This window comes from Ranitomeya variabilis, chromosome 1 (assembly GCF_051348905.1).
Source record: "Ranitomeya variabilis isolate aRanVar5 chromosome 1, aRanVar5.hap1, whole genome shotgun sequence".
Taxonomy (NCBI): Eukaryota; Metazoa; Chordata; class Amphibia; order Anura; family Dendrobatidae; genus Ranitomeya; species Ranitomeya variabilis.
The window spans coordinates 22362610-22389831 of record NC_135232.1 but is presented as its reverse complement, the minus strand read 5'-3'; the positions used below and the strand labels follow the sequence as shown (position 1 = coordinate 22389831).

Here is a 27222-nt window from a genome sequence, read left to right as displayed (position 1 = left end):
ACATTACACACACGGCTCCGCTCCGCACACATTACACACACTGCTCCGCACACATTACACACACGGCTCAGCTCCGCACACATAACACACTCGGCTCCGCTCCGCACACATTACACACACGGCTCCGCTCCGCATACATTACACACACGGCTCCGCTCCGCACACATTACACACACGGCTCCGCACACATTACACACACGGCTCCGCTCCGCATACATTACACACACGGCTCCGCTCCGCACACATTACACACACGGCTCCGCACACATTACACACACGGCTCCGCTCCGCACACATTACACACACGGCTCCGCTCCGCACACATTACACACACTGCTCCGCTCCGCACACATTACACACACGGCTCCGCTCCGCACACATCACACACACGGCTCCGCTCCGCACACATTACACACACGGCTCCGCTCCGCACACATTACACACGCGGCTCCTCTCCGCACACATTACACACACGGCTCTGCTCCGCACACATTACACACACGGCTCCGCTCCGCACACATTACACACACGGCTCCGCTCCGCACACATTACACACACGGCTCCGCTCCGCACACATTACACACACGGCTCCGCTCCGCACACATTACACACACGGCTCCGCTCCGCACACATTACACACACGGCTCCGCTCCGCACACATCACACACACGGCTCCGCTCCGCACACATTACACACACGGCTCCGCTCCGCACACATTACACACACGGCTCCGCTCCGCACACATTACACACACGGCTCCGCTCCGCACACATTACACACACGGCTCCGCTCCGCACACATTACACACACGGCTCCGCTCCGCACACATTACACACAGGGCTCCGCTCCGCACACATTACACACACGGCTCCGCTCCGCACACATTACACACACGGCTCTGCTCAGCGCACATTACACATGTGGCTCCGCTCCGCACACATTACACACGCGGCTTTGCTCCGCACACATTACACACGCGGCTCCGCTCCGCACACATTACACACACGGCTCCGCTCCGCACACATTACACACGCGGCTCCGCACACATTACACACACGGCTCCGCTCCGCACACATTACACACGCGGCTCCGCTCCGCACACATTACACACGCGGCTCCGCAAACATTACACACACGGCTCAGCTCCACACACATTACACACACGGCTCAGCTCCGCACACATTACACACACGGCTCCGCTCCGCACACATTACATACACGGCTCCGCTCCGCACACATTACACACACGGCTCCGCTCCGCACACATTACACACACGGCTCCGCTCCGCACACATTACACACACTGCTCCGCACACATTACACACACGGCTCAGCTCCGCACACATAACACACTCGGCTCCGCTCCGCACACATTACACATGCGGCTCCGCTCCGCACACATTACACATGCGGCTCCGCTCCGCACACATTACACATGCGGCTCCGCTCCGCACACATTACACATGCGGCTCCGCTCCGCACACATTACACACGCGGCTCCGCTCCGCACACATTACACACGCGGCTCCGCAAACATTACACACGCGGCTCAGCTCCACACACATTACACACACGGCTCAGCACACATTACACACACGGCTCCGCTCCGCACACATTACACACACGGCTCCGCTCCGCACACATTACACACACGGCTCCGCTCCGCACACATTACACACACGGCTCAGCTCCACACACATTACACACACGGCTCCGCTCCGCACACATTACACACACGGCTCCGCACACATTACACACACGGCTCCGCTCCGCACACATTACACACGCGGCTCCGCTCCGCACACATTACACACACGGCTCCGCTCCGCACACATTACACACACGGCTCCGCTCCGCACACATTACACACACGGCTCCGCTCCGCACACATTACACACACGGCTCCGCTCCGCACACATTACGCACACGGCTCCGCTCCGCACACATTACGCACACGGCTCCGCACACATTACACACACGGCTCCGCTCCGCATACATTACACACACGGCTCCGCTCCGCACACATTACACACACGGCTCCGCACACATTACACACACGGCTCCGCTCCGCACACATTACACACACGGCTCCGCTCCGCACACATTACACACACTGCTCCGCTCCGCACACATTACACACACGGCTCCGCTCCGCACACATCACACACACGGCTCCGCTCCGCACACATTACACACACGGCTCCGCTCCGCACACATTACACACGCGGCTCCTCTCCGCACACATTACACACACGGCTCCGCTCCGCACACATTACACACACGGCTCTGCTCCGCACACATTACACACACGGCTCCGCTCCGCACACATTACACACACGGCTCTGCTCCGCACACATTACACACACTGCTCCGCTCCGCACACATTACACACACGGCTCCGCTCCGCACACATCACACACACGGCTCCGCTCCGCACACATTACACACACGGCTCCGCTCCGCACACATTACACACACGGCTCCGCTCCGCACACATCACACACACGGCTCCGCTCCGCACACATTACACACACGGCTCCGCTCCATCCTCCTCTATAATACTAGACATCATCCAGTCCTGTGCAGACACTGAGAACCCTGGAGCTCCGCCCCTGATCATGTGACTCCTCCCCATGTGACTGATCACATGACGGTGACGTCACACAGGTCCTGTCCGCACACAGCGGCCGCTCTGCAGGAGGAGGTAGGTGTGTGTTGTGTCTCCTCACCCCGATCTACAGGGAGTCGCCCTCTTTATAGCCCCCTGATTCCGCACTACACATGGAGGAGAGAGAGTGACAGACCCTGCACTACACATGGAGGAGAGAGAGTGACAGACCCTGCACTACACATGGGGGAGAGAGAGTGACAGACCCTGCACTACACATGGAGGAGAGAGAGTGACAGACCCCGCACTACACATGGGGGAGAGAGAGTGACAGACCCCGCACTACACATGGAGGAGAGAGAGTGACAGACCCTGCACTACACATGGAGGAGAGAGAGTGACAGACCCTGCACTACACATGGAGGAGAGAGAGTGACAGACCCTGCACTACACATGGGGGAGAGAGAGTGACAGACCCTGCACTACACATGGAGGAGAGAGAGTGACAGACCCCGCACTACACATGGAGGAGAGAGAGTGACAGACCCTGCACTACACATGGAGGAGAGAGAGTGACAGACCCTGCACTACACATGGGGGAGAGAGAGAGTGACAGACCCTGCACTACACATGGAGGAGAGAGAGTGACAGACCCCGCACTACACATGGAGGAGAGAGAGTGACAGACCCTGCACTACACATGGAGGAGAGAGAGTGACAGACCCTGCACTACACATGGGGGAGAGAGAGTGACAGACCCCGCACTACACATGGAGGAGAGAGAGTGACAGACCCTGCACTACACATGGAGGAGAGAGAGTGACAGACCCTGCACTACACATGGAGGAGAGAGAGTGACAGACCCCGCACTACACATGGAGGAGAGAGAGTGACAGACCCTGCACTACACATGGGGGAGAGAGAGTGACAGACCCCGCACTACACATGGAGGAGAGAGAGTGACAGACCCTGCACTACACATGGGGGAGAGAGAGAGTGACAGACCCTGCACTACACATGGAGGAGAGAGAGTGACAGACCCCGCACTACACATGGAGGAGAGAGAGTGACAGACCCTGCACTACACATGGAGGAGAGAGAGTGACAGACCCCGCACTACACATGGAGGAGAGAGAGTGACAGACCCTGCACTACACATGGAGGAGAGAGTGACAGACCCCGCACTACACATGGAGGAGAGAGAGTGACAGACCCTGCACTACACATGGGGGAGAGAGTGACAGACCCCGCACTACACATGGGGGAGAGAGTGACAGACCCCGCACTACACATGGAGGAGAGAGTGACAGACCCTGCACTACACATGGAGGAGAGAGAGTGACAGACCCTGCACTACACATGGGGGAGAGAGTGACAGACCCTGCACTACACATGGAGGAGAGAGAGTGACAGACCCCGCACTACACATGGGGGAGAGAGTGACAGACCCCGCACTACACATGGAGGAGAGAGTGACAGACCCTGCACTACACATGGAGGAGAGAGAGTGACAGACCCTGCACTACACATGGGGGAGAGAGTGACAGACCCCGCACTACACATGGAGGAGAGAGAGTGACAGACCCTGCACTACACATGGGGGAGAGAGTGACAGACCCTGCACTACACATGGAGGAGAGAGAGTGACAGACCCCGCACTACACATGGGGGAGAGAGTGACAGACCCCGCACTACACATGGAGGAGAGAGTGACAGACCCTGCACTACACATGGAGGAGAGAGAGTGACAGACCCTGCACTACACATGGGGGAGAGAGTGACAGACCCTGCACTACACATGGAGGAGAGAGAGTGACAGACCCTGCACTACACATGGGGGAGAGAGTGACAGACCCCGCACTACACATGGAGGAGAGAGAGTGACAGACCCCGCACTACACATGGAGGAGAGAGAGTGACAGACCCTGCACTACACATGGGGGAGAGAGTGACAGACCCTGCACTACACATGGAGGAGAGAGAGTGACAGACCCCGCACTACACATGGGGGAGAGAGTGACAGACCCCGCACTACACATGGAGGAGAGAGTGACAGACCCTGCACTACACATGGAGGAGAGAGAGTGACAGACCCCGCACTACACATGGAGGAGAGAGAGTGACAGACCCTGCACTACACATGGGGGAGAGAGAGTGACAGACCCTGCACTACACATGGAGGAGAGAGAGTGACAGACCCTGCACTACACATAGAGGAAAGAGAGTGACAGACCCTGCACTACACATGGGGGAGAGAGTGACAGACCCCGCACTACACATGGGGGAGAGAGAGTGACAGACCCCGCACTACACATGGGGGAGAGAGAGTGACAGACCCTGCACTACACATGGGGGAGAGAGTGACAGACCCTGCACTACACATGGGGGAGAGAGTGACAGACCCCGCACTACACATGGGGGAGAGAGAGTGACAGACCCTGCACTACACATGGGGGAGAGAGTGACAGACCCCGCACTACACATGGGGGAGAGAGAGTGACAGACCCTGCACTACACATAGAGGAGAGAGAGTGACAGACCCTGCACTACACATGGGGGAGAGAGTGACAGACCCCGCACTACACATGGAGGAGAGAGTGACAGACCCTGCACTACACATGGAGGAGAGAGAGTGACAGACCCTGCACTACACATGGGGGAGAGAGTGACAGACCCTGCACTACACATGGAGGAGAGAGTGACAGACCCTGCACTACACATGGGGGAGAGAGAGTGACAGACCCTGCACTACACATGGAGGAGAGAGAGTGACAGACCCTGCACTACACATAGAGGAAAGAGAGTGACAGACCCTGCACTACACATGGGGGAGAGAGTGACAGACCCCGCACTACACATGGGGGAGAGAGAGTGACAGACCCCGCACTACACATGGGGGAGAGAGAGTGACAGACCCTGCACTACACATGGGGGAGAGAGTGACAGACCCTGCACTACACATGGGGGAGAGAGTGACAGACCCCGCACTACACATGGGGGAGAGAGAGTGACAGACCCTGCACTACACATGGGGGAGAGAGTGACAGACCCCGCACTACACATGGGGGAGAGAGAGTGACAGACCCTGCACTACACATGGAGGAGAGAGTGACAGACCCTGCACTACACATGGGGGAGAGAGAGTGACAGACCCTGCACTACACATGGAGGAGAGAGAGTGACAGACCCTGCACTACACATAGAGGAAAGAGAGTGACAGACCCTGCACTACACATGGGGGAGAGAGTGACAGACCCTGCACTACACATGGAGGAGAGAGAGTGACAGACCCCGCACTACACATGGAGGAGAGAGAGTGACAGACCCTGCACTACACATAGAGGAGAGAGAGTGACAGACCCTGCACTACACATGGGGGAGAGAGAGTGACAGACCCTGCACTACACATGGAGGAGAGAGTGACAGACCCTGCACTACACATGGGGGAGAGAGAGTGACAGACCCTGCACTACACATGGGGGAGAGAGAGTGACAGACCCTGCACTACACATGGAGGAGAGAGAGTGACAGACCCTGCACTACACATGGAGGAGAGAGTGACAGACCCTGCACTACACATGGAGGAGAGAGAGTGACAGACCCCGCACTACACATGGAGGAGAGAGAGTGACAGACCCTGCACTACACATGGGGGAGAGAGAGTGACAGACCCTGCACTACACATGGAGGAGAGAGAGTGACAGACCCTGCACTACACATGGGGGAGAGAGAGTGACAGACCCCGCACTACACATGGAGGAGAGAGAGTGACAGACCCCGCACTACACATGGGGGAGAGAGAGTGACAGACCCTGCACTACACATGGAGGAGAGAGAGTGACAGACCCTGCACTACACATGGGGGAGAGAGAGTGACAGACCCCGCACTACACATGGAGGAGAGAGTGACAGACCCCGCACTACACATGGAGGAGAGAGCGACAGACCCCGCACTACACATGGGGGAGAGAGTGACGGACCCTGCACTACACATGGGGGAGAGAGAGTGACAGACCCTGCACTACACATGGAGGAGAGAGAGTGACAGACCCTGCACTACACATGGAGGAGAGAGAGTGACAGACCCTGCACTACACATGGGGGAGAGAGAGTGACAGACCCCGCACTACACATGGAGGAGAGAGTGACAGACCCCGCACTACACATGGAGGAGAGAGCGACAGACCCCGCACTACACATGGGGGAGAGAGTGACGGACCCTGCACTACACATGGGGGAGAGAGAGTGACAGACCCTGCACTATACATGGAGGAGAGAGAGTGACAGACCCTGCACTACACATGGAGGAGAGAGAGTGACAGACCCTGCACTACACATGGGGGAGAGAGAGTGACAGACCCTGCACTACACATGGAGGAGAGAGAGTGACAGACCCTGCACTACACATGGGGGAGAGAGAGTGACAGACCCCGCACTACACATGGAGGAGAGAGTGACAGACCCCGCACTACACATGGAGGAGAGAGCGACAGACCCCGCACTACACATGGGGGAGAGAGTGACAGACCCTGCACTACACATGGAGGAGAGAGAGCGACAGACCCTGCACTACACATGGAGGCGAGAGAGTGACAGACCCTGCACTACACATAGAGGAGAGAGAGTGACAGACCCTGCACTACACATAGAGGAAAGAGAGTGACAGACCCTGCACTACACATGGAGGAGAGAGAGTGACAGACCCTGCACTACACATGGAGGAGAGAGAGTGACAGACCCCGCACTACACATGGAGGAGAGAGAGTGACAGACCCCGCACTACACATGGGGGAGAGAGAGCGACAGACCCCGCACTACACATGGGGGAGAGAGAGTGACAGACCCCGCACTACACATGGGGGAGAGAGTGACAGACCCTGCACTACACATGGAGGAGAAAGAGTGACAGACCCTGCACTACACATGGAGGAGAGAGAGTGACAGACCCTGCACTACACATAGAGGAGAGAGAGTGACAGACCCCGCACTACACATGGAGGAGAGAGTGACAGACCCTGCACTACACATGGAGGAGAGAGAGCGACAGACCCTGCACTACACATGGAGGCGAGAGAGTGACAGACCCTGCACTACACATAGAGGAGAGAGAGTGACAGACCCTGCACTACACATAGAGGAAAGAGAGTGACAGACCCTGCACTACACATGGAGGAGAGAGAGTGACAGACCCTGCACTACACATGGAGGAGAGAGAGTGACAGACCCCGCACTACACATGGAGGAGAGAGAGTGACAGACCCCGCACTACACATGGGGGAGAGAGAGCGACAGACCCCGCACTACACATGGGGGAGAGAGAGTGACAGACCCCGCACTACACATGGGGGAGAGAGTGACAGACCCTGCACTACACATGGAGGAGAAAGAGTGACAGACCCTGCACTACACATGGAGGAGAGAGAGTGACAGACCCTGCACTACACATAGAGGAGAGAGAGTGACAGACCCTGCACTACACATGGAGGAGAGAGAGTGACAGACCCTGCACTACACATGGAGGAGAGAGAGTGACAGACCCTGCACTACACATAGAGGAGAGAGAGTGACAGACCCTGCACTACACATGGAGGAGAGAGAGTGACAGACCCTGCACTACACATGGAGGAGAGAGAGTGACAGACCCTGCACTACACATGGAGGAGAGAGAGTGACAGACCCTGCACTACACATGGAGGAGAGAGAGTGACAGACCCTGCACTACACATGGAGGAGAGAGTGACAGACCCCGCACTACACATGGGGGAGAGAGTGACAGACCCTGCACTACACATGGAGGAGAGAGAGTGACAGACCCTGCACTACACATGGAGGAGAGAGTGACAGACCCTGCACTACACATGGAGGAGAGAGAGTGACAGATCCTGCACTACACATGGGGGAGAGAGCGTGACAGACCCTGCACTACACATGGGGGAGAGAGTGACAGACCCCGCACTACACATGGGGGAGAGAGTGACAGACCCTGCACTACACATGGAGGAGAGAGTGACAGACCCTGCACTACACATGGGGGAGAGAGAGTGACAGACCCTGCACTACACATGGAGGAGAGAGAGTGACAGACCCTGCACTACACATAGAGGAAAGAGAGTGACAGACCCTGCACTACACATGGGGGAGAGAGTGACAGACCCTGCACTACACATGGGGGAGAGAGAGTGACAGACCCTGCACTACACATGGAGGAGAGAGAGTGACAGACCCTGCACTACACATAGAGGAAAGAGAGTGACAGACCCTGCACTACACATGGGGGAGAGAGTGACAGATCCTGCACTACACATGGGGGAGAGAGCGTGACAGACCCCGCACTACACATGGGGGAGAGAGTGACAGACCCCGCACTACACATGGGGGAGAGAGTGACAGACCCTGCACTACACATGGAGGAGAGAGTGACAGACCCTGCACTACACATGGGGGAGAGAGAGTGACAGACCCTGCACTACACATGGAGGAGAGAGAGTGACAGACCCTGCACTACACATAGAGGAAAGAGAGTGACAGACCCTGCACTACACATGGGGGAGAGAGTGACAGACCCTGCACTACACATGGGGGAGAGAGTGACAGACCCCGCACTACACATGGGGGAGAGAGAGTGACAGACCCTGCACTACACATGGGGGAGAGAGTGACAGACCCCGCACTACACATGGGGGAGAGAGAGTGACAGACCCTGCACTACACATAGAGGAGAGAGTGTGACAGACCCTGCACTACACATGGGGGAGAGAGAGTGACAGACCCTGCACTACACATGGGGGAGAGAGAGTGACAGACCCTGCACTACACATGGAGGAGAGAGAGTGACAGACCCTGCACTACACATGGGGGAGAGAGAGTGACAGACCCTGCACTACACATGGGGGAGAGAGAGTGACAGACCCTGCACTACACATGGAGGAGAGAGAGTGACAGACCCTGCACTACACATGGGGGAGAGAGAGTGACAGACCCTGCACTACACATGGAGGAGAGAGTGACAGACCCTGCACTACACATGGAGGAGAGAGAGTGACAGACCCCGCACTACACATGGGGGAGAGAGAGCGACAGACCCCGCACTACACATGGGGGAGAGAGAGTGACAGACCCCGCACTACACATGGGGGAGAGAGTGACAGACCCTGCACTACACATGGAGGAGAGAGAGTGACAGACCCTGCACTACACATGGAGGAGAGAGAGTGACAGACCCTGCACTACACATAGAGGAGAGAGAGTGACAGACCCTGCACTACACATGGAGGAGAGAGAGTGACAGACCCTGCACTACACATGGAGGAGAGAGAGTGACAGACCCTGCACTACACATGGAGGAGAGAGAGTGACAGACCCCGCACTACACATGGGGGAGAGAGTGACAGACCCTGCACTACACATGGAGGAGAGAGTGACAGACCCCGCACTACACATGGGGGAGAGAGTGACAGACCCTGCACTACACATGGAGGAGAGAGAGTGACAGACCCTGCACTACACATGGAGGAGAGAGTGACAGACCCCGCACTACACATGGGGGAGAGAGAGTGACAGACCCTGCACTACACATAGAGGAGAGAGTGTGACAGACCCTGCACTACACATGGGGGAGAGAGAGTGACAGACCCTGCACTACACATGGGGGAGAGAGAGTGACAGACCCTGCACTACACATGGAGGAGAGAGTGACAGACCCCGCACTACACATGGGGGAGAGAGAGTGACAGACCCTGCACTACACATAGAGGAGAGAGTGTGACAGACCCTGCACTACACATGGGGGAGAGAGTGACAGACCCCGCACTACACATGGGGGAGAGAGAGTGACAGACCCTGCACTACACATGGGGGAGAGAGTGACAGACCCCGCACTACACATGGGGGAGAGAGAGTGACAGACCCTGCACTACACATAGAGGAGAGAGTGTGACAGACCCTGCACTACACATGGGGGAGAGAGAGTGACAGACCCTGCACTACACATGGGGGAGAGAGAGTGACAGACCCTGCACTACACATGGAGGAGAGAGTGACAGACCCTGCACTACACATGGGGGAGAGAGAGTGACAGACCCTGCACTACACATGGAGGAGAGAGAGTGACAGACCCTGCACTACACATAGAGGAAAGAGAGTGACAGACCCTGCACTACACATGGGGGAGAGAGTGACAGACCCTGCACTACACATGGAGGAGAGAGAGTGACAGACCCCGCACTACACATGGAGGAGAGAGAGTGACAGACCCTGCACTACACATGGAGGAGAGAGTGACAGACCCTGCACTACACATGGAGGAGAGAGAGTGACAGACCCCGCACTACACATGGAGGAGAGAGAGTGACAGACCCCGCACTACACATAGAGGAGAGAGAGTGACAGACCCTGCACTACACATGGGGGAGAGAGAGTGACAGACCCTGCACTACACATGGGGGGGAGAGTGACAGACCCTGCACTACACATAGAGGAGAGAGAGTGACAGACCCTGCACTACACATGGGGGAGAGAGAGTGACAGACCCTGCACTACACATGGAGGAGAGAGTGACAGACCCTGCACTACACATGGGGGAGAGAGAGTGACAGACCCTGCACTACACATGGGGGAGAGAGAGTGACAGACCCTGCACTACACATGGAGGAGAGAGAGTGACAGACCCTGCACTACACATGGAGGAGAGAGTGACAGACCCTGCACTACACATGGAGGAGAGAGAGTGACAGACCCCGCACTACACATGGAGGAGAGAGAGTGACAGACCCTGCACTACACATGGGGGAGAGAGAGTGACAGACCCTGCACTACACATGGGGGAGAGAGAGTGACAGACCCTGCACTACACATGGAGGAGAGAGAGTGACAGACCCTGCACTACACATGGAGGAGAGAGAGTGACAGACCCTGCACTACACATGGAGGAGAGAGAGTGACAGACCCTGCACTACACATGGAGGAGAGAGAGTGACAGACCCTGCACTACACATGGGGGAGAGAGAGTGACAGACCCCGCACTACACATGGAGGAGAGAGTGACAGACCCCGCACTACACATGGAGGAGAGAGCGACAGACCCCGCACTACACATGGGGGAGAGAGTGACAGACCCTGCACTACACATGGGGGAGAGAGAGTGACAGACCCTGCACTACACATGGGGGAGAGAGAGTGACAGACCCCGCACTACACATGGAGGAGAGAGTGACAGACCCCGCACTACACATGGAGGAGAGAGCGACAGACCCCGCACTACACATGGGGGAGAGAGTGACAGACCCTGCACTACACATGGAGGAGAGAGTGACAGACCCTGCACTACACATGGAGGAGAGAGAGCGACAGACCCTGCACTACACATGGAGGCGAGAGAGTGACAGACCCTGCACTACACATAGAGGAGAGAGAGTGACAGACCCTGCACTACACATAGAGGAAAGAGAGTGACAGACCCTGCACTACACATGGAGGAGAGAGAGTGACAGACCCTGCACTACACATGGAGGAGAGAGAGTGACAGACCCCGCACTACACATGGAGGAGAGAGAGTGACAGACCCCGCACTACACATGGGGGAGAGAGAGCGACAGACCCCGCACTACACATGGGGGAGAGAGAGTGACAGACCCCGCACTACACATGGGGGAGAGAGTGACAGACCCTGCACTACACATGGAGGAGAGAGAGTGACAGACCCTGCACTACACATGGAGGAGAGAGAGTGACAGACCCTGCACTACACATAGAGGAGAGAGAGTGACAGACCCTGCACTACACATAGAGGAGAGAGCGTGACAGACCCTGCACTACACATGGAGGAGAGAGAGTGACAGACCCCGCACTACACATGGGGGAGAGAGAGTGACAGACCCTGCAATACACATGGGGGAGAGAGAGTGACAGACCCTGCACTACACATGGAGGAGAGAGAGTGACAGACCCTGCACTACACATGGGGGAGAGAGAGTGACAGACCCTGCACTACACATGGAGGAGAGAGCGACAGACCCCGCACTACACATGGGGGAGAGAGTGACAGACCCTGCACTACACATGGAGGAGAGAGTGACAGACCCTGCACTACACATGGAGGAGAGAGAGCGACAGACCCTGCACTACACATGGAGGCGAGAGAGTGACAGACCCTGCACTACACATAGAGGAGAGAGAGTGACAGACCCCGCACTACACATGGAGGAGAGAGAGTGACAGACCCCGCACTACACATGGGGGAGAGAGAGCGACAGACCCCGCACTACACATGGGGGAGAGAGAGTGACAGACCCCGCACTACACATAGAGGAGAGAGAGTGACAGACCCTGCACTACACATGGAGGAGAGCGAGTGACAGACCCTGCACTACACATGGAGGAGAGAGAGTGACAGACCCTGCACTACACATAGAGGAGAGAGAGTGACAGACCCTGCACTACACATAGAGGAGAGAGAGTGACAGACCCTGCACTACACATGGAGGAGAGAGAGTGACAGACCCTGCACTACACATGGAGGAGAGAGAGTGACAGACCCTGCACTACACATGGAGGAGAGAGTGACAGACCCTGCACTACACATGGAGGAGAGAGAGTGACAGACCCCGCACTACACATGGAGGAGAGAGTGACAGACCCTGCACTACACATGGAGGAGAGAGAGTGACAGACCCTGCACTACACATGGGGGAGAGAGAGTGACAGACCCCGCACTACACATGGAGGAGAGAGAGTGACAGACCCTGCACTACACATGGAGGAGAGAGAGTGACAGACCCTGCACTACACATGGAGGAGAGAGAGTGACAGACCCTGCACTACACATGGGGGAGAGAGAGTGACAGACCCCGCACTACACATGGAGGAGAGAGTGACAGACCCCGCACTACACATGGAGGAGAGAGCGACAGACCCCGCACTACACATGGGGGAGAGAGTGACAGACCCTGCACTACACATGGGGGAGAGAGAGTGACAGACCCTGCACTACACATGGGGGAGAGAGAGTGACAGACCCCTCACTACACATGGAGGAGAGAGTGACAGACCCCGCACTACACATGGGGGAGAGAGCGACAGACCCTGCACTACACATGGAGGAGAGAGTGACAGACCCTGCACTACACATGGAGGAGAGAGAGTGACAGACCCTGCACTACACATGGAGGAGAGAGAGTGACAGACCCTGCACTACACATAGAGGAGAGAGAGTGACAGACCCTGCACTACACATGGAGGAGAGAGAGTGACAGACCCTGCACTACACATGGAGGAGAGAGAGTGACAGACCCTGCACTACACATGGAGGAGAGAGAGTGACAGACCCTGCACTACACATGGAGGAGAGAGTGACAGACCCTGCACTACACATGGAGGAGAGAGAGTGACAGACCCCGCACTACACATGGAGGAGAGAGTGACAGACCCTGCACTACACATGGAGGAGAGAGAGTGACAGACCCTGCACTACACATAGAGGAGAGAGAGTGACAGACCCTGCACTACACATGGAGGAGAGAGAGTGACAGACCCTGCACTACACATGGGGGAGAGAGAGTGACAGACCCCGCACTACACATGGAGGAGAGAGTGACAGACCCCGCACTACACATGGAGGAGAGAGCGACAGACCCCGCACTACACATGGGGGAGAGAGTGACAGACCCTGCACTACACATGGGGGAGAGAGAGTGACAGACCCTGCACTACACATGGGGGAGAGAGAGTGACAGACCCCTCACTACACATGGAGGAGAGAGTGACAGACCCCGCACTACACATGGAGGAGAGAGCGACAGACCCCGCACTACACATGGGGGAGAGAGAGTGACAGACCCCGCACTACACATGGGGGAGAGAGAGTGACAGACCCTGCACTACACATGGGGGAGAGAGAGTGACAGACCCCGCACTACACATGGGGGAGAGAGAGTGACAGACCCTGCACTACACATGGGGGAGAGAGAGTGACAGACCCTGCACTACACATGGAGGAGAGAGAGTGACAGACCCTGCACTACACATAGAGGAGAGAGAGTGACAGACCCCGCACTACATATGGGGGAGAGAGAGTGACAGACCCTGCACTACACATGGAGGAGAGAGAGTGACAGACCCTGCACTACACATGGAGGAGAGAGAGTGACAGACCCCGCACTACACATGGAGGAGAGAGAGTGACAGACCCTGCACTACACATGGAGGAGAGAGTGACAGACCCTGCACTACACATGGAGGAGAGAGAGTGACAGACCCCGCACTACACATGGAGGAGAGAGAGTGACAGACCCTGCACTACACATGGGGGAGAGAGAGTGACAGACCCTGCACTACACATGGAGGAGAGAGAGTGACAGACCCTGCACTACACATGGGGGAGAGAGAGTGACAGACCCTGCACTATACATGGGGGAGAGAGTGACAGACCCTGCACTACACATGGAGGAGAGAGAGTGACAGACCCTGCACTACACATGGGGGAGAGAGAGTGACAGACCCTGCACTACACATGGAGGAGAGAGAGTGACAGACCCTGCACTACACATGGGGGAGAGAGAGTGACAGACCCTGCACTATACATGGGGGAGAGAGTGACAGACCCTGCACTACACATGGAGGAGAGAGAGTGACAGACCCCGCACTACACATGGGGGAGAGAGAGTGACAGACCCTGCACTACACATGGGGGAGAGAGAGTGACAGACCCTGCACTACACATGGGGGAGAGAGTGACAGACCCCGCACTACACATGGAGGAGAGAGAGCGACAGACCCTGCACTACACATGGGGGAGAGAGAGTGACAGACCCTGCACTACACATGGAGGAGAGAGAGTGACAGACCCCGCACTACACATGGGGGAGAGAGAGTGACAGACCCTGCACTACACATGGGGGAGAGAGAGTGACAGACCCTGCACTACACATGGGGGAGAGAGTGACAGACCCTGCACTACACATGGAGGAGAGAGAGTGACAGACCCCGCACTACACATGGGGGAGAGAGAGTGACAGACCCTGCACTACACATGGGGGAGAGAGTGACAGACCCCGCACTACACATGGAGGAGAGAGAGCGACAGACCCTGCACTACACATGGGGGAGAGAGTGACAGACCCTGCACTACACATGGGGGAGAGAGTGACAGACCCTGCACTACACATGGGGGAGAGAGTGACAGACCCTGCACTACACATGGGGGAGAGAGTGACAGACCCTGCACTACACATGGGGGAGAGAGTGACAGACCCTGCACTACACATGGGGGAGAGAGTGACAGACCCTGCACTACACATGGAGGAGAGAGAGTGACAGACCCCGCACTACACATGGGGGAGAGAGAGCGACAGACCCTGCACTACACATGGGGGAGAGAGTGACAGACCCTGCACTACACATGGAGGAGAGAGAGTGACAGACCCTGCACTACACATGGGGGAGAGAGAGTGACAGACCCTGCACTACACATGGAGGAGAGAGAGTGACAGACCCTGCACTACACATGGGGGAGAGAGTGACAGACCCCGCACTACACATGGAGGAGAGAGAGCGACAGACCCCGCACTACACATGGGGGAGAGAGAGCGACAGACCCCGCACTACACATGGGGGAGAGAGAGTGACAGACCCTGCACTACACATGGAGGAGAGAGTGACAGACCCTGCACTACACATGGATTCTCATGTAATGAATGCAGGGAGGAACCTTTCTTCTGTTGCACATTATTTGTCAGTTATCCTGATGTCACCATACACATGGAGGCTCCGATATTATTTTTCTGTGTGAGTGGTGAAGTGCGGGTGAAGGACGCGGGCAGGATGGTGACAATACTGAGCGGGGACAGGACATGTCCAGTGTGACGGTTCCTCCTCGGTGACGGGTCGTATGTTCTGCTGAATAATCTCCTGTGATCAGTAATATTGTTGTTCTGCGCATTTCCAGTGTATTATAGATCTACAATGATCGCAGTCGGCGGTGATTTATAGCAGCAGCTCAGACCTTCGGCTTCTCTACAAAGAGATTCACATGTAACAATGGATTCCAGTGATGAAGAAGGAATCTTTGTTTCTCAGTAGATGAAGAAGTCGCGGTGTCCATCCCATAAATCTCTGTGATTCGTCTCTCTGTAAATAATGACATACGATGAATATATGTTAGAATAACAAAACCAGTTGGTACATATACCAAAGCTGTAGATGGAGACACGGGTCTCCTACGAGGCTCTACTATTAATATAAATATATACAGAACTGAACATGACGTTCTTAGTTTAACCTTCTGATCAGACTGTATGAAGCCGCTGCCACGTCACGGTGACCCTACGTTACTGACCCACTGAGAGGGTCACCGTGACGTGGCAGCGGCTTCACACAGTCTGATCAGAAGGCTAAACTAGGAACATTCAGTTCTGTATATTTTTTTTCTGGCAGCATCTGATCAGTGTGTGACCATGTGGATGTAGTTTTCAGGTGAAGGCGTGACCTCCTTTGACCCTGCTTTAACGGTGGAGATTTCTTCATAAGTTATTCTGCTCCTCTTTCGAAGCAGAAAGAATACAATATCTGCACTGTGGTGCTTGAAAATTTGTGAACTCTCAGAATTTTTTTTATTCTGAAAAACAGATGACGAAAACCAGGTTAAATATATTAGACTTTGTACCAGAATGGAGAGAATCGCGTTAGGTGTAGTGATGAGCGAATATACTCGTTACTCGAGATTTCCCGTGCACGCTCAGGTGTCCTCCGAGTATTTTTTAGTGCTCGGAGATTTTGTTTTTCTTGCCGCAGCTGAGTGCTTTACATTTGTTAGCCAGCTTGATTACATGTGGGGATTCCCTATCAACCAGGCAACCCCCACATGTACTTATGCTGGCTAACAGATGTAAGTCATTCAGCTGCGGAAAGAAAAACTAAATTTCCGAGCACTAAAAAATACTCGGAGGACCCCCGAGCGTGCTTGGGAAATCTTGAGTAACTAGAATATTCGCTCATCACTAGTTAGGTGGGCTGTGCTGACGGACACGAGGAGCCTTGAAGTTTCAGATAAGGGTTTTATTAGCACCAACGCTTTTCGGCAGACCGATGCCGTTCTCAAGGTAAAAAAAAAACAAATGACCTTTGAGAAAGACACAGAAATGCGGTGGAAGTAATAGAATCCCCATCTGAAGCTCCGAGGCTCCTCATTTCCGCAGTGCGGCCTGTCTAATGTGATTCTGGCCTTGTACATCATCCATTTGTACACTATCTGTTTGACGGTGGATTGGTTCAATCTCCACAGAGACGGTTTTGTAACGTTTTTCAGCCTTCGCATCAATAACTCATTTTATTACCATATTTTTCAGACTATAAGACACACTGGACCATAAGACAAACCTAGCTTTTAATATTCCCTATCCTTGTATATATAGTTCCCTTATCCCCATCCTGGTATGCATGGCACCTCATCTCTGTCATGGTATACATGGTCTCCTCATAACTATCCTGGTATGCATGGCCCCTCATCTCTGTCCTGATATGCATGGCCTCCTCGTCCTTATCCTGGTATGCATGGCCTCCTCATCCCTATCATGGTATACATGGTCTCCTCATAACTATCCTGGTATGCATGGCCCCCTCGTCCCTAGCCTGGTATGCATGGCCCCCTCGTCCCTAGCCTGGTATGCATGGCCCCCTTATCCCTATCTTGGTATGCATGCCCCCCTTATCTCCATCCTGGTGTGCATGGCTTCCTCATCCCTATCCTGGAATACATGGCCCCTTCATCCCTATCCTGACATAAATTCCCCCCTTATCCCTATCCTGGTATGCATGCCCCCCTCATCTCCATCCTGGTATGCATGGTCTCCTCATCCCTATCCTGTATGCATGGCCCCATCCTTATCCTGGTATGATTGACCCCTATCCTGTATGCATGCCCCCCTCATCTCCATCCTGGTGTGCATGGCTTCCTCATCCCTATCCTGGTATACATGGCCCCTTCATCCCCATCCTGACATGAATTCCCCCCTTATCCCTATCCTAGTATGCATGGCCCCCTCGTCCCTAGCCTGGTATGCAGGGACCCCATCTATGTCCTGGTATGCATGGCCCCATCCTTATCCTGGTATGATTGGCCCCTATCCTGTATGCATGGCCCCCCTCATCCCTATCCTGGTATGCATGGCTCCCTCGTCCCTATTCTGGTATGCTGGAACCCCATCTGCGTCCTGGTATGCATATCCCCATCCTTATCCTGGTATGATTGGCCACTGTCCTGTATACATGGCCCCATCAGAAAAACATTAACTATTAAAACATAAACTATTACATTTACCTTCCTTCGCTCCCTCGCAGCGTCTTATTCTGATGCCAGCGGCTGATTTCCGTTTGTAAGCAGCTCATGGTAGTGCCGTCATTCGCTGCTCACAAGCCTTGGACAGCTGACGGAATACTCACTGCTCTCCACGACGGGAATATAGGAGTGGAGAGCAGTGAATATTAATTTCTCTTTAATAGTGGACAGGCTGTTTACTGCAGCCGGCGGCTTCCTGCAGCTGCCGGTGTTCATATGTGCCCGCTACTAAAGGGAATGAATATTCACTGCATTCCACACCTATGGGAGTGGCAAGCAGTGAATATTCATTCTTTTAAGTAATGGGGACACATGAAAGCCCGGCAGCTGCAGGAGCTGGCTGCTGCAGTTAACAGCCTGTCCGCTATTAAAGAGAAATGAATATTCACTGCTCTCCACTCCCATAAGCGTGGAATGCAGTGAATATTCATTTCTCTTTAGCAGCAGGCACAGGAATTAGCCGCAGCAGCCGGCTCCTGCCTCCTGTGACCTGCTGCTCCGTCGCTGCCGGGGCCAGACAGGGCTATTCCGAACTATGAGACGCACCCCCCATTTTCCTCCACATTTTTTGGCGGAAAAAAAGTCCGTCTTATAGTCCGCAAAATACGATAAGTCTTTAGAATTTTCCTTTGTTTGTTCCATGATTCACTTTCACATTTTTGTTTCACCTTCAAATTAGTTGTTAATCCTAAATATTCACATACATTACTGATTAACAGATATGTGATATTGCATTATTTTCAAAGTTTCATATTTTTTTAATCATTTGTTTATTTTGATTCTTTATCTACTTTTAGGAGTAAAATCATCTGATGTAAATTTAGGGCAAATTTATGAAGAAATAATAAAAATGTTAAACAGTTCACAAACGTTCAAACACCGCTTTATACCTCAAATGTTTTTATTTAATATCTCCAGTTAATTTTTGTGTTTTTCACTTGTTTATATTTAAGATCTTCTGATCCTCTTTAGGAGAAAGATCTTCTGATGAATTTTTCTAAATAGGAGATTTTCCCTGTCTGATCCATCAAAGATGACTAAGGACAGAGACAAGATGGCGGAGAAGATACTAAACCTCACCCTTGAGATACTCTTCCATGTTACCGGAGAGGTGAGAGGCTCTGATGTCATCACATCACCTCATTATCTATGGGAATAACGGGATATGACCGGAGAGGTGATGGACTCTGGAGATGTCTGTAGTGATATTATTAATGTCTCCACACTCAGGATTACACAGTAGTGAAGACCTCTAGTGATCGCTGTCAGGCCCCTGTGTCTGAAGGACAGGGAGGAACCCTGAGCCCAATCCTGGAGCCTCCACCTCACCCCCGGACACATGAGGACATCAATGACCAGAAGATCCTAGAACTCACCAACAAGATGATTAAGCTGCTGACTGGAGAGGTGACGCTGCTGGCAGGGCCGGACTGGGACTAAAATTCAGCCCTGGCATTTGAAGTTACACAGGCCCACTTGTCACATGGTGACTGTATAATATCTTTGTACACTTGTAGGCAGGGCCGGTTTTAGGCAAAGTGGGGCCCTAGGCAAAGTTTAAAATGGGTCCCCAAATGCTAACATATTGCACATCACACAGAAGCCTTTCTGTTGTATTTACGTGCGCTGAGTTCAGGCCGCTAAACGAGTTTGATCGACAATACTGAAGTTGTTCAACGCTTGTTTCCCGGCCTCTTTCCACCAGCTGAGGAATAATGATGAGACAGAACGATCACTAATAGATCACTAACAGATCACCATACAGTATCATGTTTTCAGCAGCACATCTACAGTTTACACTGGCAATGTGCTGCTGACAACAAGGCTTTTAGTTCCAGCAAAAACAATCCGAATATGCAGCATTTTACTTGTTTAGTAAAATACACCCCATAGTCCTCCATATATTATAATGTGCTCCATAGTCCTCCATATAGTATAATACACTCCCTATAGTCCTCCATATATTAAAATACACTGCTCAGTCCTCCACATAGTATAATACACTCCTCATAGTCCTCCATATAGCATAATACAATCCTCATAGTCCTCCATATAGCATAATACAATCCTCATAGTGCTCCATATAGTATAATGCACCGCCACAGTCGTCCATGTAGTACAATTCACTTCCCATAGTATAATGCACCCCATAGTTCTTCATATAGTATAACGTATTCCCCATAGTCCTCGATACAGTATAATGCAGCCCACATATAGTATAATGCAGCCACCCCAGAGTATAATGCAGCCACCCCAGAGTATAATGCAGCCACCCCAGAGTATAATGCAGCCACCCCACAGAGTATAATGCAGCCACCCCAGAGTATGTAACCCCCATAGAATATAATACAGCCCACCTCCCCATAATATATAATGTAGCCCCCCATAGAATATAATGCAGCCCCCCATAGTATATAACGCAGCCTCCCCCATAGAATATAATATACCCCCACAATAGTATATAACACAGCCACATAGTACATAACATGGCCTCCCCCATAGAATATAATATACTCCCCATAGTATATAGCAAAGCCCGCATATTATATAGCACAAACCGCATAGTATACAGCACAGCCTGCATACTATAGCACAGCTCGCGTAGTAGATCACACAGCCCACACAGCAGTATTCAGCACAGACCACACAGTAGTATACAGCACAGACCACACAGTAGTATACAGCACAGCCCATGTAGAAGTATACAGCACAGTCCACACAGTAGTATACAGCACAGCCCACAGAGTAATATATACAGCACAGCCCACAAAGTAATATATACAGCACAGCCCACAGAGAACTATATACAGCACAGCCCACAGAGAACTATATACAGCACAGCCCACAGAGAACTATATACAGCACAGCCCACAGAGAGCTATATAAAGCACAGCCCAGAGTACTATATACAGCACAGCCCAGAGTACTATATAAAGCACAGCCCAGAGAGTACTATATACAGCACAGCCCAGAGAGTACTATATACAGCACAGCCCACAGAGAACTATATACAGCACAGCCCACAGAGAACTATATAAAGCACAGCCCAGAGAGTACTATATACAGCACAGCCCAGAGTACTATATACAGCACAGCCTGCATACTATAGCACAGCTCGCGTAGTAGATCACACAGCAGTATTCAGCACAGACCACACAGTAGTATACAGCACAGACCACACAGTAGTATACAGCACAGCCCACGTAGAAGTATACAGCACAGTCCACACAGTAGTATACAGCACAGCCCACAGAGTAATATATACAGCACAGCCCACAAAGTAATATATACAGCACAGCCCACAAAGTAATATATACAGCACAGCCCACAGAGAACTATATACAGCACAGCCCACAGAGAACTATATACAGCACAGCCCACAGAGAACTATATAAAGCACAGCCCAGAGTACTATATACAGCACAGCCCAGAGTACTATATACAGCACAGCCCAGAGTACTATATAAAGCACAGCCCAGAGAGTACTATATACAGCACAGCCCAGAGAGTACTATATACAGCACAGCCCAGAGAGTACTATATACAGCACAGCCCAGAGAGTACTATATACAGCACAGCCCACAGAGTACTATACACAGCACAGCCCACAGAGTACTATATACAGCACAGCCCACAGAGTACTATATACAGCACAGCCCACAGAGTACTATATACAGCACAGCCCACAGAGTACTATATACAGCACAGCTCACAGAGTACTATATACAGCACAGCCCACAGAGTACTATATACAGCACAGCCCACAGAGTACTATATACAGCACAGCCCACAGAGTACTATATACAGCACAGCCCACAGAGAACTATATACAGCACACAGTAGTATACAGCACAGAGCACAGCCCACAGAGTACTATATACAGCCCACAGCAGTATACAGCACAGAGCACAGCCCACAGAGTACTATATACAGCCCACAGTAGTATACAGCACAGAGCACAGCCCAGAGAACTATATATAGCACACAGTAGTATACAGCACAGAGCACAGCCCACAGAGTACTATATATAGCACAGAGCACACAGTAGTATACAGCACAGAGCACAGCCCAGAGAACTATATACAGCCCACAGTAGTATACAGCACAGAGCTCAGCCCACAGAGAGCTATATACAGCCCACAGCAGTATACAGCACAGAGCACAGCCCACAGAGAGCTATATATAGCACAGAGCACACAGTAGTATACAGCACAGAGCACAGCCCACAGAGAGCTATATACAGCCCACAGCAGTATACAGCACAGAGCACAGCCCACAGAGAACTATATACAGCCCACAGCAGTATACAGCACAGAGCACAGCCCAGAGAACTATATATAGCACACAGTAGTATACAGCACAGAGCACAGCCCACAGAGAGCTATATACAGCCCACAGCAGTATACAGCACAGAGCACAGCCCACAGAGAGCTATATATAGCACAGAGCACACAGTAGTATACAGCACAGAGCACAGCCCACAGAGTACTATATACAGCCCACAGCAGTATACAGCACAGAGCACAGCCCACAGAGTACTATATACAGCCCACAGCAGTATACAGCACAGAGCACAGCCCACAGAGTACTATATACAGCCCACAGTAGTATACAGCACAGAGCACAGCCCAGAGAACTATATACAGCCCACAGTAGTATACAGCACAGAGCACAGCCCACAGAGAGCTATATACAGCCCACAGCAGTATACAGCACAGAGCACAGCCCACAGAGAGCTATATATAGCACAGAGCACACAGTAGTATACAGCACAGAGCACAGCCCACAGAGAACTATATACAGCCCACAGCAGTATACAGCACAGAGCACAGCCCACAGAGAACTATATACAGCCCACAGTAGTATACAGCACAGAGCACAGCCCACAGAGAACTATATACAGCCCACAGCAGTATACAGCACAGAGCACAGCCCACAGAGAACTATATACAGCCCACAGTAGTATACAGCACAGAGCACAGCCCACAGAGAACTATATACAGCCCACAGCAGTATACAGCACAGAGCACAGCCCACAGAGAACTATATACAGCCCACAGTAGTATACAGCACAGAGCACAGCCCACAGAGAACTATATACAGCCCACAGCAGTATACAGCACAGAGCACAGCCCACAGAGAACTATATACAGCCCACAGTAGTATACAGCACAGAGCACAGCCCACAGAGAGCTATATACAGCCCACAGTAGTATACAGCACAGAGCACAGCCCACAGAGAACTATATACAGCCCACATCTCTTCTCTTCCTCCCCTCCCCTCCTCCGAGAATGGCCCCACAGTCCAGAAAAAAAAAAAACTCTCCTCACCTCTCCTCGTGCCCAGCGTTGCTTCCTGGTTCCTGCTCCTGTCTCAGCAGCTGCAGTCTGCCCGGGACACAGCAGGTGCGCGATGATATGACATCATCGCGCACCCGCAGTGTCAGAGGCAGAGCGGGGAATGATGGGAGAGGAGCGTCTGTAGACGCTCTCCTCCATCATTGCATTCAACTGTACCGGCGTCTATACGCCGGTGTAGTTGAATGCGACGGCGGGGGCGGCGGATTGAGCGGCCCACCACTGGCACCGGCCCTTCTGGCATTTGCCAGAAGTGCCCTATGGCCAGTCCGGCCCTGGCTGCTGGGAATGCTGGGACATTATACAGGACAGCACTGGAGGATTCTGGGTGATGACGGTATCATTGTGTGTGTCAGGTTCCTATAAGGTGTCAGGACGTCACCGTCTATTTCTCCATGGAGGAGTGGGAGTATCTAGAAGGACACAAGGATCGGTACCAGGAGGTGATGATGGAGGAGCACCGGCCCCGCACATCACCAGGTAACAGACAGGACCAAATACACACGGCCTATAATTCTCTGTATGTAATAATGATGTCAGTCCTGTCTGTGTCTCCTCAGTTCTCTCCAGTAAGAGGACAACCCCAGAGAGATGTCCCGCTCCTCCTCCTCAGGACCATCAGGTAGATCTGTGGTCCCCAACCTTTCTGACCTTGAGTACCACATTAAGCTCTGCAAGAGGGTCGCGAGTCACATCCAGCTCCTGCCCCTCTCACAGTAGTGGAACCAAAGCCCCCATTATGGGTATAATGATAACCAAAGCTTTTCCACACAAATCACTCTGAAGCAGTATACCAAGATCCAAGGGTTCCTACCAAACGCTCTTTCAGCATTCTTCCATCGCGCACTCCCAACACAGTCATATCCATCTTCAAGCACCTCCTCTGACCAGTAGATGTGTACCCAGATATGCTCTTCTGCTCAGGGCTACTCACATAGTTCACCATTTTGAGATGTTCTCTTCATACCAGTTTACTAAATCTGGAGCTAATTCACCAAGCTGACAGACTGCTGCGAGCCACAATTCATGGGACCGCGAGCTACAGGTTGGGGACCCCTGAGGTAGGTGGAGATCTCCCTATGATGTGTAGACGGCTGTGACATCCTTGTGTTCTGTCTTGTTTTCTCCTCCAGTATTATATGTTTTATACTTGTGTAATGAGAGCGGTGGAGACGGCAGGATCACAGCTGATCACAGACATCACATGTCCGGATCTTCTCACCATTATTCATGGGGACTTCTCCCATCATCGGGGACTTTTACAATATTTGTTTTGCAGGTTTTGGATCTGGATAAAGAACTGAACAATATTAATGGTCCAGAGAGAAATGTGAGGGGCGATCAGCAGTGTAAAGAGGAGACCCCTAATGTGAGGGGTGATCAGCGGTGTAAGGAGGAGACCCCTAATGTGAGGGGCGATCAGCGGTGTAAAGAGGAGACCCCTAATGTGAGGGGCGATCAGCGGTGTAAAGAGGAGACCCCTAATGTGAGGGGCGATCAGTGGTGTAAAGAAGAGACCTCTAATGTGAGGGGTGATCAGCGGCGTAAAGAAGAGACCCTTACAGATGACCGCCCAGGTGAGTGGAGACCGCGGAATAAAACAGAAAAGTCGCAGATTTTTTTTACTCTCTGAATGAAACAAATTTTTATGCTCTTTGCTCTTAGTTTTGTAGCTGTATATTAAACAGGTTGTGCGACCCCAAAATCCAATTTTTTTTAAACCCCTTCTTGACCGCCAATATGCCTTTTAACGGTGGCTTATTCCTCAGCGCCTCTTTTTAACACACTGATAAATAAGGGTATAGTGCCTCCCAGCATCGGAAAATCTCCAGGGTCTCGGCTATCACCTCTTTATCACCCTTTAGTTATGTAAAAATAATAAAATTAAAAAAATGTATTTTTTTCCATTCTTTGCGGTTACGGTTGTGTTGGGGCTAGGGTTGTGGTATTGGGGTTAGGGTTGTAGTGTTGGGATTAGGGTTAAGGATGTGTTGAAGTTTAGGGTTGTGGTTAGGGTTGCGTTTAGAGTTAGGAGTGTGTTGGGGATAGGGTTGGGGTTAGGGCTGTGTTAGGGTTGGAGTTAGAATTGGGGGGCTTCCATTGTTTAGGTACATCATGGGGTCTCTAAACGCTACATTGCGCCCGACATTGATTCCAGCCAATTTTGTGTTCAAAAAGTCAAACGGTGCTCCTTCCCTTCTGAGCCCTGTCATGCGCCCAAACATCGGCTTTTCCCCACATATGTGGTATCTGCCTACTCAGGAGAAATTGCACAACAAATTTTGTTGTCTATTTTCTCCTGATGCCCTTTTGAAAATAAAAAAGTTTGGGTCTAAAGTAATTTTTTGGTGAAAAAAGTAACAAGCCCCTGAAAGATTAATAAACTTCTTGAATGCGGTTTTGAGCACCGTGAAGGGTGCAGTTTTTAGAATGGTGTCACTTTTGGGTATTTTCTGTCATATTGACCCCTTCAACCTCACTTCACATGTGAGGGGTGGTCTCTAAAAAAAAAAAAATGGTTTTGTAAATTTTGTTGGAAAAATTAGAAATCATTGGTCAACTTTTAACCCTTGTCGTAGCTGTTTTCGTTCTGACCCATTGTCAGCTGACAGATCACCAGTGAGGCCTAATTGTGGAATTACGCCTGTCATTTTACAAGCGCGCTTGGAGACAAAGGACATAACTTCCTAACAAAAAATCTATATATGTTTCCAAAATTGTGCTGATGTAAAGTAGACATGTGGGAAATGTTATTTATTAAAGAAGTTGTCCACTACAATAATTTTTTTTTTTTTTCATAAATCTTGCTATTATGTGCCACTGAAAACATCCATTGTCTTTATTTTAGCAATATTACCTTTTATCATGCTGTAGCATCACATCTTCAGTGCTGGATCCAGCTCTCATGGGGTTAATCGACAACTTCCTT

The 27222-nt window shown here is 52.3% G+C and overlaps 1 protein-coding gene across 3 annotated transcripts in view; it reads left to right on the top strand.

Moving 5' to 3' along the window:
• The first annotated feature begins 2584 nt into the window (after positions 1–2584).
• The window catches only part of LOC143802562 (uncharacterized), a 126864-nt gene continuing 102226 nt past the window's right edge, over positions 2585–27222 (top strand). The window contains exons 1-6 of one of the 3 annotated variants that reach the window (XM_077281346.1): positions 2585–2704; positions 19908–20046; positions 20166–20342; positions 24650–24773; positions 24854–24915; positions 25573–25870. In XM_077281346.1, the coding sequence (XP_077137461.1) occupies positions 19969–20046; positions 20166–20342; positions 24650–24773; positions 24854–24915; positions 25573–25870 (739 nt within the window). In that variant the 5' untranslated portion in view covers positions 2585–2704; positions 19908–19968. Of the gene's footprint in view, positions 2705–19896; positions 20047–20165; positions 20343–24649; positions 24774–24853; positions 24916–25572; positions 25871–27222 lie in introns of those variants that run through there. The other 2 variants (XM_077281335.1, XM_077281341.1) reach the window with 2 other exon arrangements.